Source organism: Athene noctua, chromosome 10 (assembly GCF_965140245.1).
Source record: "Athene noctua chromosome 10, bAthNoc1.hap1.1, whole genome shotgun sequence".
In the NCBI taxonomy this organism is placed as follows: domain Eukaryota; kingdom Metazoa; phylum Chordata; class Aves; order Strigiformes; family Strigidae; genus Athene; species Athene noctua.
Window position 1 is genome coordinate 13129010 of NC_134046.1, and position 18832 is coordinate 13147841.

At 41.5% G+C, this 18832-nt stretch overlaps 1 protein-coding gene across 4 annotated transcripts in view; it reads left to right on the forward strand.

Moving 5' to 3' along the window:
- The window catches only part of GRM7 (glutamate metabotropic receptor 7), a 308790-nt gene that overhangs the window by 273605 nt on the left and 16353 nt on the right, over nt 1-18832 (forward strand). The window contains exons 9-10 of one of the 4 annotated variants that reach the window (XM_074914191.1): nt 1690-1936; nt 7517-7609. The exons of 2 other annotated variants lie outside the window; for them this stretch is intronic. In XM_074914191.1, coding sequence (XP_074770292.1) covers nt 1690-1936; nt 7517-7587 — 318 coding nt within the window. In that variant the 3' untranslated portion in view covers nt 7588-7609. The remainder of the gene's footprint in view (nt 1-1689; nt 1937-7516; nt 7610-18832) is intronic. One more of the 4 variants, XM_074914192.1, reaches the window with a different exon arrangement.

The window sequence follows — 18832 nt, forward strand, 5'->3', positions numbered from 1 at the left end:
TTCCCAGTGGCTGAATTTGGGAGAATTTACCCCGTTATCTGTCAGAGACCAAGGAGCAACATGGTACCAGGCTGGTCTTTAAAAGTTTTCCAAAAGACATTAACTATTTAAATATAAAAAAGGCGGTAGCAGAGGGCATGGTGGCCACCTGCTCTCCGTGCCACCAGGAGAGGAGCGTGTCAAGCTTTGTCGAGTTACAGAACAAGCATTTTGGAGACCTGAGGACTTGGCAAGAATTTGGTTAGGAGGCTGTCAAACCTCCACCTGAGGGTGCTTTTAGGACATGGGTAGACAGGGTGATCTGTTAGAAATAGCTCTGGTGTGAGTGGCCTCTCCTTAGGCAGGGCCTTAGTCGAGGTAATTCCTCAGGCTCCCTCCCAGCCTCGAATGGTGTAGCTTGGCCCGGGGCATCTTTTTACCAGCTGAGATGGGCTGTGTCCCAGTGTCCTGACCTTGACAAAATTTCTGACGACACCAGTGTCATTTTCTTCTGATAATGAGTGAGTCGAAACTGAGAAAGCACTTTAGTTTTTTGCTTGTCGGTGTCTGTATGGAGGCACATCCATGCACAGCACATATTTTATGTTTTCTGTAAGGCATTTTATTGCTTCCTGTGGTGGCCTTAATCGCTATAATAGCAATTGTTATGTAGATATAACTAGGAAGTCTAGAGTCATTCATATTTTTCTAAATATGGGAATTTGGAAATACCTGAGCAGATTCAGCATTTTACTCTGCCATTACATTTATTCATGGAGTTTTTCCATCAGAAATTCAGACTGATTAGCAGTGAATAGGAGGAGAAGAGGAAATAGTGTTCTGAAGAAATCACCCTCAGTGTGTAAATGATTTTCCCATCTATATGGATTTACTGTATATTTAATTTTTGAAGAGGATCGCAGAGACTTTTCTCCCCCTTCAGTTCCCTCACACCTGTATTGTGCTGTCTCTGTGCCTTTTAACTGTGCCTAATCCTCTTAAAGTCCTGAGAATTGTTCTCATTTATCTATTGTGTCCTCTGAAAAGATAATTTAAAAAGAAGAAGAAAAAAAATAAGAAAAAGGCTTTTCTACCCCCTACTTTGAATCCTTGTGGTTTCTTTCAATACTCATCTCATGGCAGTACCTGTTCTCTGGCTTACATGTATACTATTTTTTCATAATAAGCATAGCTGAATGTCACGAGCACACAAATCATGGTGTATTCTCTGTGAAGTTATTTCAATGAATTGTAGAGAACTAAAGTGTAGTAAAAACAAAAAAATCCCACCTTCCTCAAAATTTTTATACAAGTAAGATTTTTTTACTAACCTCTATTATTATAGTTCCTCTTCTATAACTTATAGTAGACTTAAATTTAAATTTTTACCAGCATTATTTCAATCCCAATCTGATCTTCACTCTTTAAACAAACAAATGAAAGTTATACCATAAGCATACAGCAGAAATTGTATTGTTAAAGACACTGGACGTTTCTAGCATTGAGTCGCCAAAGAGGCTCTTGCTATGTCAGGTAGCTGATCTGTGTTGGACCTCACAGTGGTTTGCAGTGCCAAGGTCTCAGCTCACACGTCTTCAGTTGAAAACTCATTAAAAATTGCTTTTAAATGGTTACTTAATGTTTGAAATACTACAGCCGTCTTCCCAGTCATCTTATTTGTAATAGTGTCTCATGTGTTGTGTCTCCTAGCTCTACATACAAACTACCACACTTACAATATCCATGAACTTAAGTGCTTCAGTGGCCCTGGGGATGCTTTACATGCCGAAGGTGTACATCATCATCTTCCACCCTGAGCTAAACGTCCAGAAACGGAAACGCAGCTTCAAGGCTGTGGTCACAGCAGCGACCATGTCATCACGGCTCTCGCATAAACCCAGCGACAGGCCCAACGGCGAAGCCAAAACAGAGCTGTGTGAGAATGTGGACCCAAACAGTAAGTACTGCTGATCTTCTGTTCGTTGGCTGGCTAGGGGTCTTGGAGGCATTGACCAATATCTCAGGTTTAGGGTCTTCATATTATTTGGTCTTCTCAGTTAAAGATTTTTGGTCTCACATATATATATATTTCAATCTTTTTTTTAATTCTCTATTTCCTCCTCACTTTTTTGAGTTGTGCCAGTTGGCAGCAACTCCTCACAAAATGTTTGATAGCTGTTGAGTAACTCCTCCTCCTTTGCCTCCTCTGTGAGTGAGAGATCAGCAGCATCCTTGAGTACCGGATCCTTCAGCCTATGTCAAATTCAAACCTTCCTAACCCTTGGCAGATACAGTTTCCAGGATGGATGGGGGGACAAGCATCAAACTCATTCATAACTCTGCAAACCTCAGTTATAATTTTGTTTCTTGCAAAGTTTCTTTACAAAAATCTCACAATCCTTGAAGATTCCCATTTAAGGATTTTATCCGGTCCTAATGCAAATCTTGCCACTGATTTAAAAGGAAAATAGATCGAAAAGATGCTTCCAGTTTCCTTAATGTGCATAGCATGGTATATTGTAGCACAAAATTACATACTGAGGCCATCAAATTTGATTTGCATTTGAATCTGGAAGGAGTTGAGGAAGGAGACAGCTGCACAACTTTGTAGCATATTGGAAAGGTTTAGGCATGTCTGCAGTTTTTATGAAAAACAGATCTGAATGTGGAGAAATGCCCTTTCCTTGCCCATGATCCGTTCATCCATTTGCTGCTGAAATCCCTGCCACTTCTTGTCTATTAACTGCCGTCTGAATATCTGCCTCAAAGCAGAAACTCTGCTGTCAAAGCAAAGTGGAAACAGCCAGCAAATTATTGACACAGCACTTTTCCTCCCTTTATTCACCCCTTGAGTATTTTTCTCTGATGTCTGATCATGCAGGTACACAAAATATACTCTAACTGGAAAAACAAAATTTGTCTTCAGAAACTGAACTACCTGAACTATGATTCTGACATAAGACAGTAAGGAAATGCTTCTCATAAATTAAAGACCACATTATGCCTCCTCCAGTTATACTGAACAGAGCCCTCACTGCAAGAGGAAATAAATATATTTCCTGCATTGGGATATTGCCCAGCAAGAGTGAGAGTTGCAGAGTCCTCTGCCAAGGCAGATCGCTGTTAGGTAATGCAGGCACAGCCAGGGAACCCCTTCCTTCATCTCTGGTCTCTATGGCTACCCCACGCTGCGATGCTGCCACTCCCGAGATGTGACCCCCCTGGGTGCAGACTCCGACCGCTCCCCGAGGGGCTCAGCGAGGATTCTGACCTCGGTGGGAAAGGCCTTTGGGGATGGAGGTAGAGAAAGAAGGGGGAAGAAGGGGGATTTGGAAAGACAGCTGGAAAAGAGCAGGTGAGCATGTGTTGCTGAACTGCATTTCACTGATTGCTGTTCTGGTCAAATGAGTTGGAATAGTTTTTCCTCCAGAAAAATCAAAATCTAAAAAATTTCCACTCAAAAGACTTGAACAAGAGAAATAAAAAAGTTCTGACGGTGAAATGTTCAATGTAGAAGCAGAGGTAGACCCCTGTGGGAACCACAACTTGGGAGTTTCCTGCTCTGGATTTCCCCTCCTGGTCTCATTCGCCTGTGCTGCATCTGGTTGCTGTTTTCAGACTTAGGAGAATATTTCCCCTCCGCCAGAGAACAGAGTTTTCCCTGGGAATGAGATGTTTATTAAAAATAAATATTGTTCACTTAAACTCTCGCATTTCTGATAAAACACAACATTTTTTCATCCAGGACTATATGCAGAATATGTTTTTAAGAGGCAGGAGGAGTAGTAAGGGACAGAATCCCTCTGCTCACTGAGATCTACCAGCTTCTGCCTTAAGCATCCAGTCTTCAATCCCGGTTTTGTTACCCCTGATTTAAAGCTGGAGTGAAGTCCACTGGAAGAAAACCCTCACAACTTCCAAATTATAGTGTGTGTGAAGGGAGAATGCTTTCTGTGAACTCTTTTGCTTACATGTAGAATTCTAAAGCATATAAATTTGTTTGTTCAACCCAGCCAGTCAGGAAACCTACAGTAGTATTAATTCTGATATCTTTGTCCAAGTACAGAGCTTTTAAAATTTTTACGGTTTGGAAAAAAAATTTTATTTAAAAACTTTTAATTATTTATCTATATAGTACCATCTGTTCATATTATCAGCTGCACCTACTACTACTATTTTATTCCCTGGATACGTGTGTTAATAAAAATTACTAGAAAATCAAATGAAATAAACTACTGCTGTACTTGAAGTATTTGGGTACATTTAGTCCCAGCGTAGGCTACTACTGCAGTTAATGGGAGCTTTCTTACAGCACTAAGTTGTCAATCAACCCACTAATCAGGCATCATTCAGCATGTAAGTCTATACAAGTAATTCATTGAATACCTGAGTTGAGTTTCTTTTTTCAAAAACAATTTAATATTTTGTTTAAAAAATGTTTATGGTTCCATTTTTAGGTGGAAAAATTGAAAACTGTATTAATGAGTTCAAAAAAAGCAATGTCATCCAAGCAAAACTCCTCAAACTTCATTTTCAGTGAAATTTTGAATACATAAATAAATAACGTTTTGATGTTTTCATAGCAATTTAATTTAAAAAAATATTTTATACAGCAGATAGGGAAATTTTCATAATTTCACCAGTGGGAAAATAGAAAATGTGAATTAAAAAATTGCCCCAGATGCTTGCATCAATGCTAGGAGCATTTATTAAAATCTCAGCTGTCTTCTGCAGCTGGCACCTTCCTGGTTGTGACCTGCTGCTCTGAGGAGCATGAGGCTGGGAAGTTCTGGTTGTGAGCTCTGTGACAGGCTCCTCTGGAACTCCCTGTGTCAGGCTGAAAGTAAATTAATTGAACGGGATTAAAGGATGAATCTGAGACTCGTGCAAAGCTAACTTATCTGCTGATCTGGCTTAGCTACCAGTTGTTTTCTCGTAGGTGGAAAAGTACAGTTGGGTTTTCCAGTTTGATTTTCTATTCTATTTTCTGGTGATGCTGATGTTCGTGGCTTGCTCGGGTACTGGAGACTGGAGTTGCCATTTCTATTGAAAATACACAAATACTTCATATCACCTAAGTACTGATTATCACTGAGCCACCAGCATGGATTCATGTACCTCCAAACATTGGGGAATTTGGGGACTAAGCCCAAATTTATGACCAGTCCTACTTATGTGCACAGAGGCAAAATGTGGATGGTTTTACAGAAAATAGCCTTGAAAAAATCTCCATGATTTAGTAGACCTTTAAAAGAATGCCTAATGAACTGAAGGTGTACATGTAAAACTGGAAGGTCTATAAATTACCTGAGTGGCTTCCCAAGAGCAGGTGGTCCTCAGCAGCAGCACTGAGCATCATGTGGAAATGCTCCACACAGCTCTCAGGTGATCTGCAGGAATTTGAGCTCAGAAAAAAATGTGCCAGAGTGCTTAGGAGAACCAGGCTCAAGCACTGCGGTTTTAGTGTGAGTATAAAAAAAAAAAATAAAAAAGAGAAGAAACTACATTAACATGGGAGGAAAATTACTTGAAATGCAGTGACCTTGTATCCCACCCATCAGAAGGAATAAGAACTCCCTGTGTTGCAGCTTTTTGTTGGGATAATGGGCAGCAAGAAGTTTCACAACCTGAGCTCCCCAGCCATGGCCTGGGAGGGCTTTCATGCTGAACAGGATATATAAAGGCCAAGATTTTTAATCTGGAACTGTGTTACTTACAAAAACTCTTAATCGTTCCAGTTTGCTATCTGACATATGCATGCTTTCACTCATTCAGCAGCTTTTTTCCTGCTAATACATGTTTACAGCAGATTCAGATGAACAGAATTTGGTGCACAGCAGCTTCCATCCATGTAAAAAGTTCATTCTGCTCTCCTGTGTCTTTGGTCAAATTTCACACTGTTTGAGAAGATGCTTCTCACCAAGTCTGAAGTTGAACAGATAGTAAGTGCTTCTGCTCAGTTTCTACTGTGAGAGCAGTGTCAGACTATGAGAAAAACATTTGAACCTCCAACCCATGCTTAACTTATACAGAGATTTACATGTAAATACTCCTTTTCCTAGCAACTTGTTTAATTCATGGCTTTACCAGACAGAGCTGTGGGGAAACCAGCTTCTCAGTTGTTTATTAATGAGAAGGTTGTGGTTCTTGCAGGCCAGACAAGCAGACCTTACTGGAAGGGTGTTTGCTTTCATGCATTTCCCTCTCGAAGCAGCCATGAGAAGGAAGCCAAGCTGCCCAGTACCTCCTGGGAGTGGCTCTTCTGGGAAGGTGCTTTCTTGCAGGAATAGGGATGGGTCTTCTGGGACCTGCCAGCACAGGGAGTATTGCTCTTCCAATGTCTCCATTTCTAGTCTCATGGGAAAAATCTCACCATCTATGAGAATGGCTCTGAGATCAAGATGAGTAGTGCAGAGTAGCCCAGTAGTGGACAGCAGTGCACAGGAGGCATGCAGCACCTCTGTGGCAAGGACCGACTGCATTGAAGGGACAAACAACTGTTGGAAAGATGGAGCAGCTCACGGGAGGAGACGACTCTCCCCAAGGAGTTTAGCTGAGATTTTGTTGAGAAGTGGCAAAGGAAAGGTGTCACCATGGCCTCGCCAGAAAACTTTAAGGTCTAAAAACTTAAAACTTTCAGTCTAATTTTCAGTAGTTTTATAATTCTGTGGACTTTTAAGTTAGCAGGTGCTCTGAGGGCTCAGTAACTGTGAAGACATATTCAAGATGATTTTTTCTTTCTCCTTTATTTAGCATTAAGTAGAACTTAACTTGGCAGTTGATTAAGTTTTTTGGTAAAGTGCAATCACTGCCCATTGTCCCCAGACAGACCAGGCACCGTTTGCATGTTTCTATTTTAAAACACTGCTTCTGTGTACGTGCCATCTCCTCCCTATTATGACAGCAGCGAGAGCAGCATGTGTCCATCCTCGCTTTTCTCCATGCACTGGGAATGGATGTTGACTTTGTGGGTTCCTGTCAGTAAACTGGGTAGAGTATGTGGAACACAAGCATCTCGGGGCTTGGACAGACACTCAGACACCGCTGTGCAAATGTTCCCATGCTATGCCCTGGCGTGTTTGTGTATTCATTCCTGTTCATCCTGAACATCACTGACATGACATTGCCTATTCCATCTTTCCAAGGAAAAAAAAATAAAAGAGTTGTTGATGATGCCAGGGAACCTGAGTGTGACGGCATAGGTGAGGAAGGACTGGGGAGTCTTTAACTGAAGCCAAAATATTCTGTAATTTGTTCAGGGGAGAGAAATAAATTTAAAAAAAAAATCAACCAGGCCTGCTGTTTTCTGAGCAGCTGCTCCCATGTTCAGAGGTACCTGAACTTCTGTGAACTGGTTCATTTATTTCTAACTCAGAGTTAATTTTATATAGTGGCGCCTCTCAGCTTTCCACTGTTGCTGCTCTAATCTGAGCTCTTCAGTTGGATTAATGTCATGGCCTCCATGACAGGGCAAAATTTGAAGAGTTTCTTGTGAACAGACGTATTATACATACCAATGTATTTACTTTTCCTGTAGACTGCATACCACCAGTAAGAAAGAGTGTTCAAAAATCTGTTACTTGGTACACTCTTCCACCTACTGTATAGCTTTTGCCTGCTTTCCAAAAAGGTAAGGAAAAATCTAGCTTTTTATTACTTTATTCTCAAATTATTATTGTGATTATTATTATATACATAAATAAATGAAGAATGTGCATTAGTGCAGCTATGTTAAAGCAAGTATCTAACTTAAAAATTGTTCACGGATCCATCACCAAAAGCTCCCATGGGAAGGGCTTGCTTTGAAAAGGGGAGACCCAGGACTTGGGTGATTTTAATGCCTGTGTGAAACAAGAGGCTGGTGGTCTTCTACTTCCCACCAGTGGAGGTGGATCCCAATAAAGCCTTTGAAGATGTAGATATTTGATAACAATTTAAAGAGGGAACAAACAAATGATGAAAAGTTAATTATGGCAATCAGATCTAACAACTAACAAAATGTTTTCTGAGTCATTTCTAGCAGCTTTACCAGCACGGTTGCCTGGCAGCATAAAAGTAACTTTTGCTAATGCATGAGCAATCTTCTTTACTCTAAAATTATAAATGGCTCCCAAAAAGTTGCAAAATACTTTTTCACCATGGGTGATCCCAGCAACCACTCCTGTGTAACTACAAGTGAACAATTTTTGAGGGCTGGCTTTTTCTGAGTGTTGTGACTGCCTACGTGGTGATCTTGTGAGCTGATTTCGTATTTGTGACTTCACCATCCAGGAAATACTGATTTTCTAGCGAAATTAGAGGAATGAGAAAGTGTTTGATACTGGAAACAAATAGCTAACAACCACTAATAAGTATTTCCTGTATCTGCAATTTTGTGTGTGAACTCAGACGGCTCTGCCAGCTCCTTTGGGGCATTGCCCAGGTACGAAAGGCACTGGCCTGCTCACAGCGGTGCTGTGCAGTTGGTGCTAGAAAAAATTGCTGTATACAGCCTTCCGAACATTTAGCTGATCCCTAATAGGTGAGAACTTCTATCAGCAAACCTAGCAATGTTGCTTGAATTGAGTGGCTGAGTCACAGGAAAAAAAACCAAAACAAAACAAAACTAATATCTTTAGCTGGTGTAAATTGCCCCAGCTCCAGTTTCAATTCAACTTGAGTTCTTGTGAAGTGTTCAAATTGCTTTTTATTGTATTTGAATCCTGCCCATTATTCTAACTTACACAGCTCAGGCAGAAAGCCTTATTTAAGACTCTTTATGAACATCAGGATGGTCTGCCTTACCAGAGGGCCAGAGTCAGAAAGGCTGATGGTGGCTGGTGTCGAGGGAAATATAACAAAGTAGTCAGAGAGAAGGGGCCACTCGAAGCATTATTGCAAATCAAATGTGAAAGAGTAAGGAGCAACTATGTGAAGATGAAATTGCTAAAGGAAGGAGATGAGGAGAATGGGAGTGAGATAGAAGACACCCTAAATCTCAGGAGAAATCACTTTTTAAAATAGAATTTTAAAAACCATGTAAAATTAAAATAATTAGGAGCTCACACAGATTTCTGAAATTTCTTTTTCCATGTCACATTATTGTGTAACGTAAGGAATTGCTATCTACAATGGCACACAAATAATTTTGTCATCCAAGTCCTGTAAAAAGCAGTTGGCCATTCAGATTCTTGGAGCAGATTTGAAAATTTGGGCCCCACCAAGCTATTAAAAAGCCACAGTGGGGGGTGGTTTGGGCTTGCGATGGTCTTGCCTACCCCAGCCAGTGCTCTTCTGCATCAGGTACTGATTTCCACTTCTCACCCATGAGTGTTTGTACTGCAGCTGGGCTAGTTGCTGTAGCTCTGGTTGCTATGTTTGGATTTGTTCTTCCGGCAATACAAAACAAAACCCAGCGAGAAACAATACACTGTATTAAAAGCAAAGCAATGATATCAGGAAAACATCAACTTCACTGTAAATTGACACTTGTTTTGCTATCAACATATTTGTATGTAGGTATGAACACAGTGCTTAAGCTGTTACCTGACTGTATCAGTTCCTGCTATGTCATGCACAGAGAGATGCATTTATAATGCTTTTAAATTGTTTCCTGTGAGTGACAAATAGGATTTCCTTACTGTTGAGACGGATGAAAATACAAGGCTTGAAAAACTCTATGTGGTATCCAGGTCAGGGAAAAAAATTGGCCATCACCTGAACAAGGTGAAGAAACACCAAATGCTTTTGTAGAGTCACACTGGGTACTGTAGGAATATCTGCAGCCTTTTTCTCCTGACCCATCGCCAAGCAGTATGCTTACAGGTCAGAAGGAGAAGACAGTCCAGTGGCTTGTGGTATCTAAAAGACCTGGATCCGTCCCTTGGGCTTTCAGAGCCTCCCAGGGCAAGGCTAGCCTGCTCCCTCACCCTTGTGCACCCATGGATGGTGGTGGTAAGATGCTCACACGTTGCAGATGGGGTCACACAAGTCCCAGAAAGACAGCTTCTCCCTTCTGCTGCCTTCTGGATGTTCTGAGCAAGAACCACAACGGTTTGAGGGTAGCAGCCTGACGCTTCGTGTCAAGGTCAGTGAATTCTTCTAAGCTGGTGCAGAGATGGTGGCTTTCCTTGGTGTGTCCCTTCAGCACATGGAAATTGCTGAGCACTTTGCGATGTATATAATACACGTTGTTTAACAGGGACTCACTTCAGTGTAAGAAGGACAAAGGAAACCATAGCATGGGTTAATTCCTTGCTCCAGCAAGGACCCGAGTGATGCCCATGAGTTTGCTATGCTCTGAAGTCTGCCATAACATTTATAAAAGTAGTCAAGGAGAGACTAAATGAAGACTGTTCCCCTGCTTTTTTGGTTGGATTATTATTACTGGACACTGTTATTTCGGTTGCTTTTTGCAATAGGATGGTACTGGTGATCATGCAGCACTTCAAGCTGTTTTAGCAGGAATAGCGGTGAAACACTGCAACTCATCAGCATCCTTTTATGACTTGTCTGTCTTTTCTGCTGAACTTTGACTTGATCCGGGCCAGGTGCTGAGCATTTCTAAACCACAGTGGTCCTATTGCTTTGAAGAAGAAATGTCAATTGATATTAGCTGAGGCTCTGGCCTCAGATTTTCAAACAGCAGCTCCCCTTCCCACCTTAGCTATGTGCTGCAGTGCTCGGCTGCAAGGGGTTAAGGACACAAAGAGGAGCAGCTGCCTGCACAGCAGAAATGTTTTCTGAACTTTGTACTACAGCTGGCAGTTCGTTGAACTCTGCACTCCTCTTGCATTCACCTTGGGTTTCCCAAAGCTGGTCCTGCGCACTGCTTTGGGCACTGAGTAGATCTCCAGTACTACCTGAATTAATTTGGAAATGCCAATCATAATACCCCTCTGCAAGGACAGAACTGGGAGGGTTGGCTGTTATCCAGAGTGGGCCAGGAACACCACTTAGGCTGCTAAACAATTGTAGTCATATTAGGAGTGAGGGCACCTCAGCCACAGTCCAAGGCAGGGACTCGGGCAGTGTGCTGCTTCCAAAAAGTTTTCAGTTGCTTTACAAGTCATTTTTTGCTTGATCTGTATGCAGAGGAATTTCCGTGGTGATTGCAAAGTGTTCAGATCATTTGTAAGATGTGTGCAGCACCATGTTGTGTGAAATCATTACGTTTCTTGATCATATCTCTCTTAGAATATATATACAATTACTTAGATCATGCTGTAGTGAAGCTGTTGTGGTATGTCATGACATGGTTTCAAACTGATCTTGGGTTTATGTTGAAAGAGGTAAATGGTTGAGTTACCCTCTAGTGCTGAGGATTTTCCATGCCTGTTCTGCTCCTGCTCACAGTCCCAGGAAGCCCGGGGTACCCCCGGGGCCACCTATGCCATCCAGCAGGAGCCTCTCTTGGGACAAGGCAACTCTTTGAAGGCATTGGGTCCGAACTGTGTGATGTTCTGTAGCTCATCATGCCTTGGAGCATGTGGTGTAAATAATTGTTTTCTGAATTGAAGCATCATTTTAATTTCAAATCTGTCTAGTTTTAGTGCTCTGTGTTGAAGTTCACTCAAAGGATTTTCTGTTCAGTGGAGGCTGCTAAGAAATGAGAATTTGCAATTGGTAAGCAAAAGATTTTGTCAGGTCTTCACTGCATCTATTTATTCTAGAATGGCTTACTGAAAAACTAAACATTTATCATAGATCTCTTCTAACAGTAATATGCTTATTTTAAAAGTCTTGCACAGAGGTACATTCAAATGAACCTATGCCACACCCCAGATTAGTCCCTAATACGTATTTTCCTGTTCCCGAGTTGTAAATAATTCTGTTGACAGGATAAATCCCACTTTATTTGGTTGATCAAGGGATGGATCACACTGGGGATGCCCCTGCACCACCTGGGTGCCATAGGGGTGTGGAGCCCCACATCTCACCCTCGGTCTGTGCAAGAAGCATTGCAAGAGTGATGGACCCACCACCCGGCATGGCATCGCCAGCCACAGAGCGCAGCCACGTCAGTGGCACCTTTTGTGCCAAGGTCTGTAAAAGCTTCATCCGCAGAGCAGATTTCAAGTGATAGTGAAGGCACTCAAGCATAAAATGGATGAACTAATTCACTTCCCTTTTTAGCAAGTTTTTCAGTTAAAACTGGTTGCGTCTCATCCTCCTGGAGGAAGGCTCAGTTCTTGAAGAGCACAAGCTTCCCCCAGTTTCCTCTAGGTTAGAAAACATGAGCGCTCTGAACTACCCAAATGTGATTTTGGGGTAAGGACTTGGCTGGTCCCGTCCCAGGGCTGGAACTCAGCTTTGCGTTTTGTTTTCAGCTACTTTTTACCACAGAACCCGATCATTTTCCCTGTTCGCAACTGATACTTAAACTGTCCTTCACGGCTGTTTTGGCCATGGTACAAATGACCATGCCCTACCCATGGCAGGGGGTTGGACTAGGTCACCTTTAAAGGTCCCTTCCAACCCAAACTGCTCTATGCCCAGGCAATTAATGGGAAATCGAGGGAACATCTGTTTTATTGCAGCAAGACCAGTACAGGATCAGGGCTGATGCCTTTCCCTGCGCCATGCAGTGTGTCCCATCTCCTGCCTGTGGTGCAGTCCCTGGCGCAGCAGGCTGGGAGCCTCTCACCCTGGCATCTGAAGGACAGGACCAGGGCAAGTCTTGCTCTGCTTCTGTCAGGAGACCTGCAGAAATACTGCTCAACATTGATCGGGCAGCACTTACTAAAGCTTTAGCAAAAATGTCTTTGCAACAGACTGTATTGCAATTGCTCCCCCTCAGGAGCATTAACTCTTATTTTTATGTAACTTTGCATAGCATAGTTTGAGAAAGCAGATAAAACACAATTTGCTGTTATGCCACACTATGAGCCATAGGTGCATTTTTTATTTTCTATTTCCTACAGTTTGGAGGTGATTTTTTTCCTCCCTCTTCTTGTAATCACTATGAACTTTTTCTCCTGAGTTGCATTCCCCGTGGTGACTCCCTGGTAGGGACATGTCTCTAATGCACATGTGCTGATTGAGAGATGTGCACAAGTCCTTTCCACGCACCGTAAGGCTCCTTGCACTCCAGTACTTTTGCCAGTTTAAGCTGGAAACTGGCACCTAAGTATTTATTCCAGAAATTACTTATTCATTAGCACATATTTTCCAAGCCATAGCCCAGCTACATTTGATGAGGTTGAACACCTGAACAACCTTTAATTTTGTACGCACCAAGGGGTAACCGTAATGAGACCTGTTTTCCATGGGTACAATTTGACTGGTTTGATATTGTCTTATTTACTTTTTAAACTAAAAGCTTTATACAGATACAACCTCTAAAGAGATGAAGACATACAGGACTGAAGTGCCTTAAGACCAGTATGCTGGAAAGAAAATATGATTTGGTGTGCTCTGAAGAGTGACAAGTGAAACTTAAATGTGCTCTTTGATGGTTTTGACACATTCATTAGGTTTGGTGAGTTCCCTTTCCTGTGCTGTCCTTGGAGCCCTTTGCCACCAGCATGGCTGGGGGCTCTGGGGCAGAGTGGAGCCCTCCCTGCTCCCCGTGAGTCAGTGGAGCAGCACCCTGTCCCTGCAGCCACCAGCATGGGGCCATGGCAGCTGCTTTCTCCAGGTTTCTCCTTTTAAAAAAGGAAAAAACAGGACTTCTGTTCCAAGAATGTAATTCCTCCTCCTCCCTCCATTTGCATTTGCACATTCAATTTGCATTTTAATTTTTACCAGTTTCTTAAGGTCTCACTATCCGTTTGAATCAACCTTTTCCTTCAGGTTTTTTAGATCCATGACATCATCCTGTTGCCCAGCAGCCAGACTAGTGCCAGAAATTATTCTCTCCCTAACCATCTTGTGAGTGATACAAGGGGGTTTACAGTTATTCTTCTTGGCAACGCAAGGTTAGACTCCTCTCATGATGTTTCAAACTGTGAATGCTATCCCTCGCAATGGGTATATATTTTTTAAGCCATGACAGGACTTTGTATGGCTGAGAGCGATATGTGTTATTTAAAGGTTTCATTTAAAACCTCTCAGAAATAAGTCTTTTGCAGCTGTTGCTTGAATGAGACCTAAAGGTAGGAAGCCAAGTCTTCATCTTTTTAGCTTTGTTAAGTGTAGCTGGACTCCAGCTACTTATGAGATACTTTTTTTTTTTTTTTTAATTATTGTTACATGGCCAGGAAATTTTCCTGGAAGTACTCTAACTGTGCCAGTTACAAGCAAGTAGATGCCATGAGGCTCTGGGGAGTTTGCAGCCTCAGGGTGAGGCATGGTCCCTCCTGGAGCCTGTCTGAACTTTTGGGGATTTGGTTGCTTTGTTTTTTACATCTCAAAATAACTACTTTTGGTGATGCACTTTAATACATTCACATAATTGCATGCTCCCGTAGTCATTATTTTGCAGACTGTCTCACACCTTTCATGACTTACATGATACAAGACTTGTAAATATGCAGGAAAGTGTCAGACTGTTTCCTTTTTTAAAAGTTGAAATTTTTTATGCACTTAAACGATCACCTTATAGTTTGATGTTTGAACAATGCTAGTTAAAACACGTTATTCATGGCTATAAGTGCTTTCTATATTAAAAGCTAGGTAGCTAGATGTATGACTTTGAGATACAAATGAGTATTAATTAGTATATCGGTATTAGTATTCCTTGTTTGTTCCATTGTCTCTTTGTCTTTTTATGTGATCTTTTTTCTTAGGAAATTTGGAAGAGGAGTGAGCATATATTGTTATACCTCATGGACCAGTCCCTGACACTTTTTTGCTTAATAAACTCTTAGTGCTGAGTTCTCCCTTTGACTAATTTATCAGTCCTTACATCCTCTGAGGGAGAATTTATCAAATTCATAAACTGTAATATCGGGTAAAGACAAAGACTTTTGGCTTTTTTGTCTCCCATATATTTATAATGACTCCCTTTCTCCCGAGCAGGGTAAATGTCACCTTGACAGAACTCACTTGATGCTGTTCTTGCGTGGTAGCTTGCTGTAGTCTCTTACGTGCACTCACATCCTCGTCTGTGTTAATGAGGTGACTCAGATAAGAGTTGCAGGATTGTGAAATCAGAGTTGACATTCTCAGCTCAATTTCACTGAAATCACCAGAATCATCCCAGCCTAGGACATTGCAATATTTGGAGTATTCTTTCTTTTCTCCCTTACCCAAGCCATAGTCTTCTTTTAAGTGTTACTGTTACTGTAATTATAACAAAAGTGTCCCCAGGAGCAGCCATGATCCATAACCTGAAGTGCAAAACCTGACTGGATATAATCAGGAATCTTCCCAGACCAAGAAAGATTTACGAACTCAGACACATGATGTTGTCTGGCCACTGAGGATAAAAGTGTGGATAGTTTGACTGGAAGTAGCTAGAAAAGAGATTTCAGGAGAGAATGTTTAACAGCCTTTAAGTCAGAGACTGAAGGAATCATATGCTAAACTTTGTACTGTGTTTTGGCCTCTGAGGTAGTAGGGAAGCTTGAACATGAGGTTTTACCATTTACAGTCTTTGCAGATTTTCTTGATCTTGTTTGCAGCTGGTGATTTTTGACTGCTAGAAAATAGTTTTGCAGCCATTTTAGTTTGCCTGTGGTTATTATGATCAGTTAACTGAATTTATTAAATTATTATTAATAGTTAGCCAAACAGCTGTCACCAGCTGACACTGCAGCTCTTTTTCCGAGGCAGTGCATGTGGTATAAGCCCACGTACGCCCTGTGGTGTTGTACTGCCTCTGTGGAAAAGCCCCCGTGCAGTTTAGCGTGGAGGCTTGGCGTGCAGACAGGACAGAAGAGAAAGGCCTTCGATACACGCTTGGGAGGCAATATTCTGGGAGACAAAATATTTCTGATGGGCTGTCAAGTGCAACATTTGTGCTCAGATATTGTGCTCGGTCACTATTCCCTGGTGTATGCCAGTTCCCTTCAGCTCGGTGGTCGTGGTGAGGGATTTCTGCCCTTACACACATTGGCCTGCGCAGCTCTGCCCAGCAGCAGCCACTAACACATGCCTTGAGATACAGATTTTATTTCCCTGTTCCTCAAAGCAAGGTATAATTTTTCCATTTTTTCACTGAAGAATAAATCCCCTTTAAAAATTCTGTGCTGAATTAAAACATATGTGAAGAAGCTCTGCTTCAGTTCCCGTACAATGGTTTTAAAGCCATCAGCACCATAACAGCTATCACATACTGCAGGGAGTGAAGGACAGCCAAATTAATTATTTTAAGGACATCTTACATCTGGTTTAGAAGTGAATAGCTTACATTTGTGATGAAATCTATCTAGATTATAAGGTTAGGTGCAAAATCTGTATCAAATGAGTGACTTAAATTTTTTTCCCCTCAGGTATAGAGGTCTATTCATAGCTGCCACTGAAGTAACAGGATTGAACACACGTGGCAGTGAAGCTTAGTCAACAAAAAAACCCACCAGCAGATCTGATGGGGGAACACTCCCTTTCTATGTCTTCTCTGCAGAAAAAGGGTCTGTGGCTTTCTGGGAACAAGTGGAGCCTGTTCCTCTTGGATTTGGCTGTTGGGATTTCAGTTCTGTGTTAGACCTGGTGATTTTGTTGCTGCATTTTTACTCAGAACAAAAGATCTTTTTTTTTTCTTTTTTTTTTTGTTTTTTATTTCCTTTGTGTATTTTTTTGAGATTAATGGTATTTGAAATCACTGGAGTCCAGTCTTTAGTGGAACAGGTCACAGGCGAGGAGGTACAAAGTGTTTCCACCAGTAGACAGAACCAGTGGCAATGGGTTGGCTGAAAGAGTATTTGTTCACAAACCTATTGAAAATTTGGTGAGTTCAGAAAGCTAATTATAGTAATAATGGAGTAAAAAAGCCAGGAAAACTGAAAATAAGCAATATTACAGGGTAGTTAAGTTCTCAAAGACATGAATCTGTGTGCTTTTCTGTGTGCATGATTACAAGCCTGAAGAAAATGGTTCAAAGTTTGTATAGATAAGAATAGGAAAAAAACCTCAATGGTAGAAAATCACTGTGTGCTGAAGTGTGTTACAGTCATCAGGATTAGAAAATAAATGATGGCTGTCACAAAATCAAACATACCCCAGTGACTGCCTGTTGGTTGTAGCCACATTCACCTGATTGCTATCATGTTTCTGGTCAAGATGTTTTGTCTGCATCTGCAATACACAGGCGCAGGTGTCATAACGTCGTACAAGCCTGTTGCTGCGTATAGTTGTGTATCTTTGGTGATTTTACCCAAGCCTTGATATATTTTGTCACCTTGTGGAAAACAAACCTGGAGAAAATTTCAGTGCAGCGCTTGGAAATGACAGTGCTGATGAACTGGAGGAGCATGTGAGTAAAATGAGCATGAGACACAGCTGAGCATTCATTTGTCACTGACATAAAATAATACTGTAAAATGGGATAGATATTATTTTATGTTGACACAGATAGCAAACAGAGAATATATTCGCACAGCAGGGGCCTGAGTTTGTTAGGTTTTTTGGGGGGCCAGTAAGCAGCAGTAAATCAAAACGGCACATAAGAAATTGGTCTTTCTCAGTGTTTCTCTCTTACTGCAAATAGGCACCGCTTTCACATCCAGCATCTCTGGAAAATATCACAGGGTTTTTTTTCTCTTTATTGGCTTCAGGAAAGGAAATGTAGGCACCTCTTTCAGTGACGTATGGTGACACCTTGCAGAGGAGAGCATCCTTTTGTTCATCAAAATAGGTATTTGATTTGGGCATAAGTTTGCTTGTTTTGAACCCTGACAGAAGGGAACAAAGGCATGTTTTTATTTTCTAGCCATAGTGCAAAAAAAAAGGAAGGGAATTAGGTTAATGGCTAAATATATGTAAATGCTTGTGAAACACAACAGAAACACGTAATAGGAAAGAAAAGCATTCCAGTCCTGGGATCTGATGTTTGGGCTAGTTACTCTGTAACTCAGAGCACTGAGTTTTACCTGGGAGAAGAGTCAGACACTGCATCTGAAGGTGTCTCTTCTTGCTGTTCAGTGGAAAAAGGAAGAAAAAATTTATAGTTGCCATAGTTACACCACTTGTCATAATGCTTATCATGTTGATGGAATAGAGAATCTTATATTAAATCTGTACTCTTATTAATATCAGCTGTTAAACATTTCCAGGATATTTGAAATCGAGACTTTCTGAAAAAAAATTAGATGTTGACTGCAGCAAAATTGTACTGTTTAACCATGCAGCTCGGAGTGTAATTTTGTTAGACACTGTATTACAAAATTACATACCATGAATAAATTTTCCAGTGAATTTAGCCTCTTTGCACTTCATGAACATTCTTGATTTTTCTGTTACTTGCAACTCTTTGCCAACTAGTTCAAGCAGACCAACTTGAAGCAAAGGAGAGGAGTTCCTTTCAGGCGAGGAGCGGCCCTGTCAGTGGTGTCATGTTGTGTTTGGTCTGTACCGAAGTAATTCAGGTTTCCCACGCGAGAGGGATGAAGATTGTGATTACTCTGCATGTGCATGTGTCCTCTTTCACTTGCCCGCGCAAACACACCCCAAATATCCGTGTAGAGTAACAAATGTACACACACATGTTCTCGGAATCGTGCGCGTCTTTTTAATGCCAACAGACCTGCAGTTGAACGGGGTGTTATTCTTCTGTTTTAAGCTGGTGTGCCAAATTGTAAAGCATTAGGGGAATGCTGTTTAAAATGGTTTTTTACACATGTAGCAGAGTCCAGTGTTGGAAGAGTATCTTTACTGCTCTCTGACAACCCTTGGGCAGTTACCCCTGCCTTTTGGACTTTCTTATGCAAGCTTCATCTCTGTTGGGGCAGTAAGACAGTGTCATTGTCCCAGTGGTGGATCACCCATAGCCAAA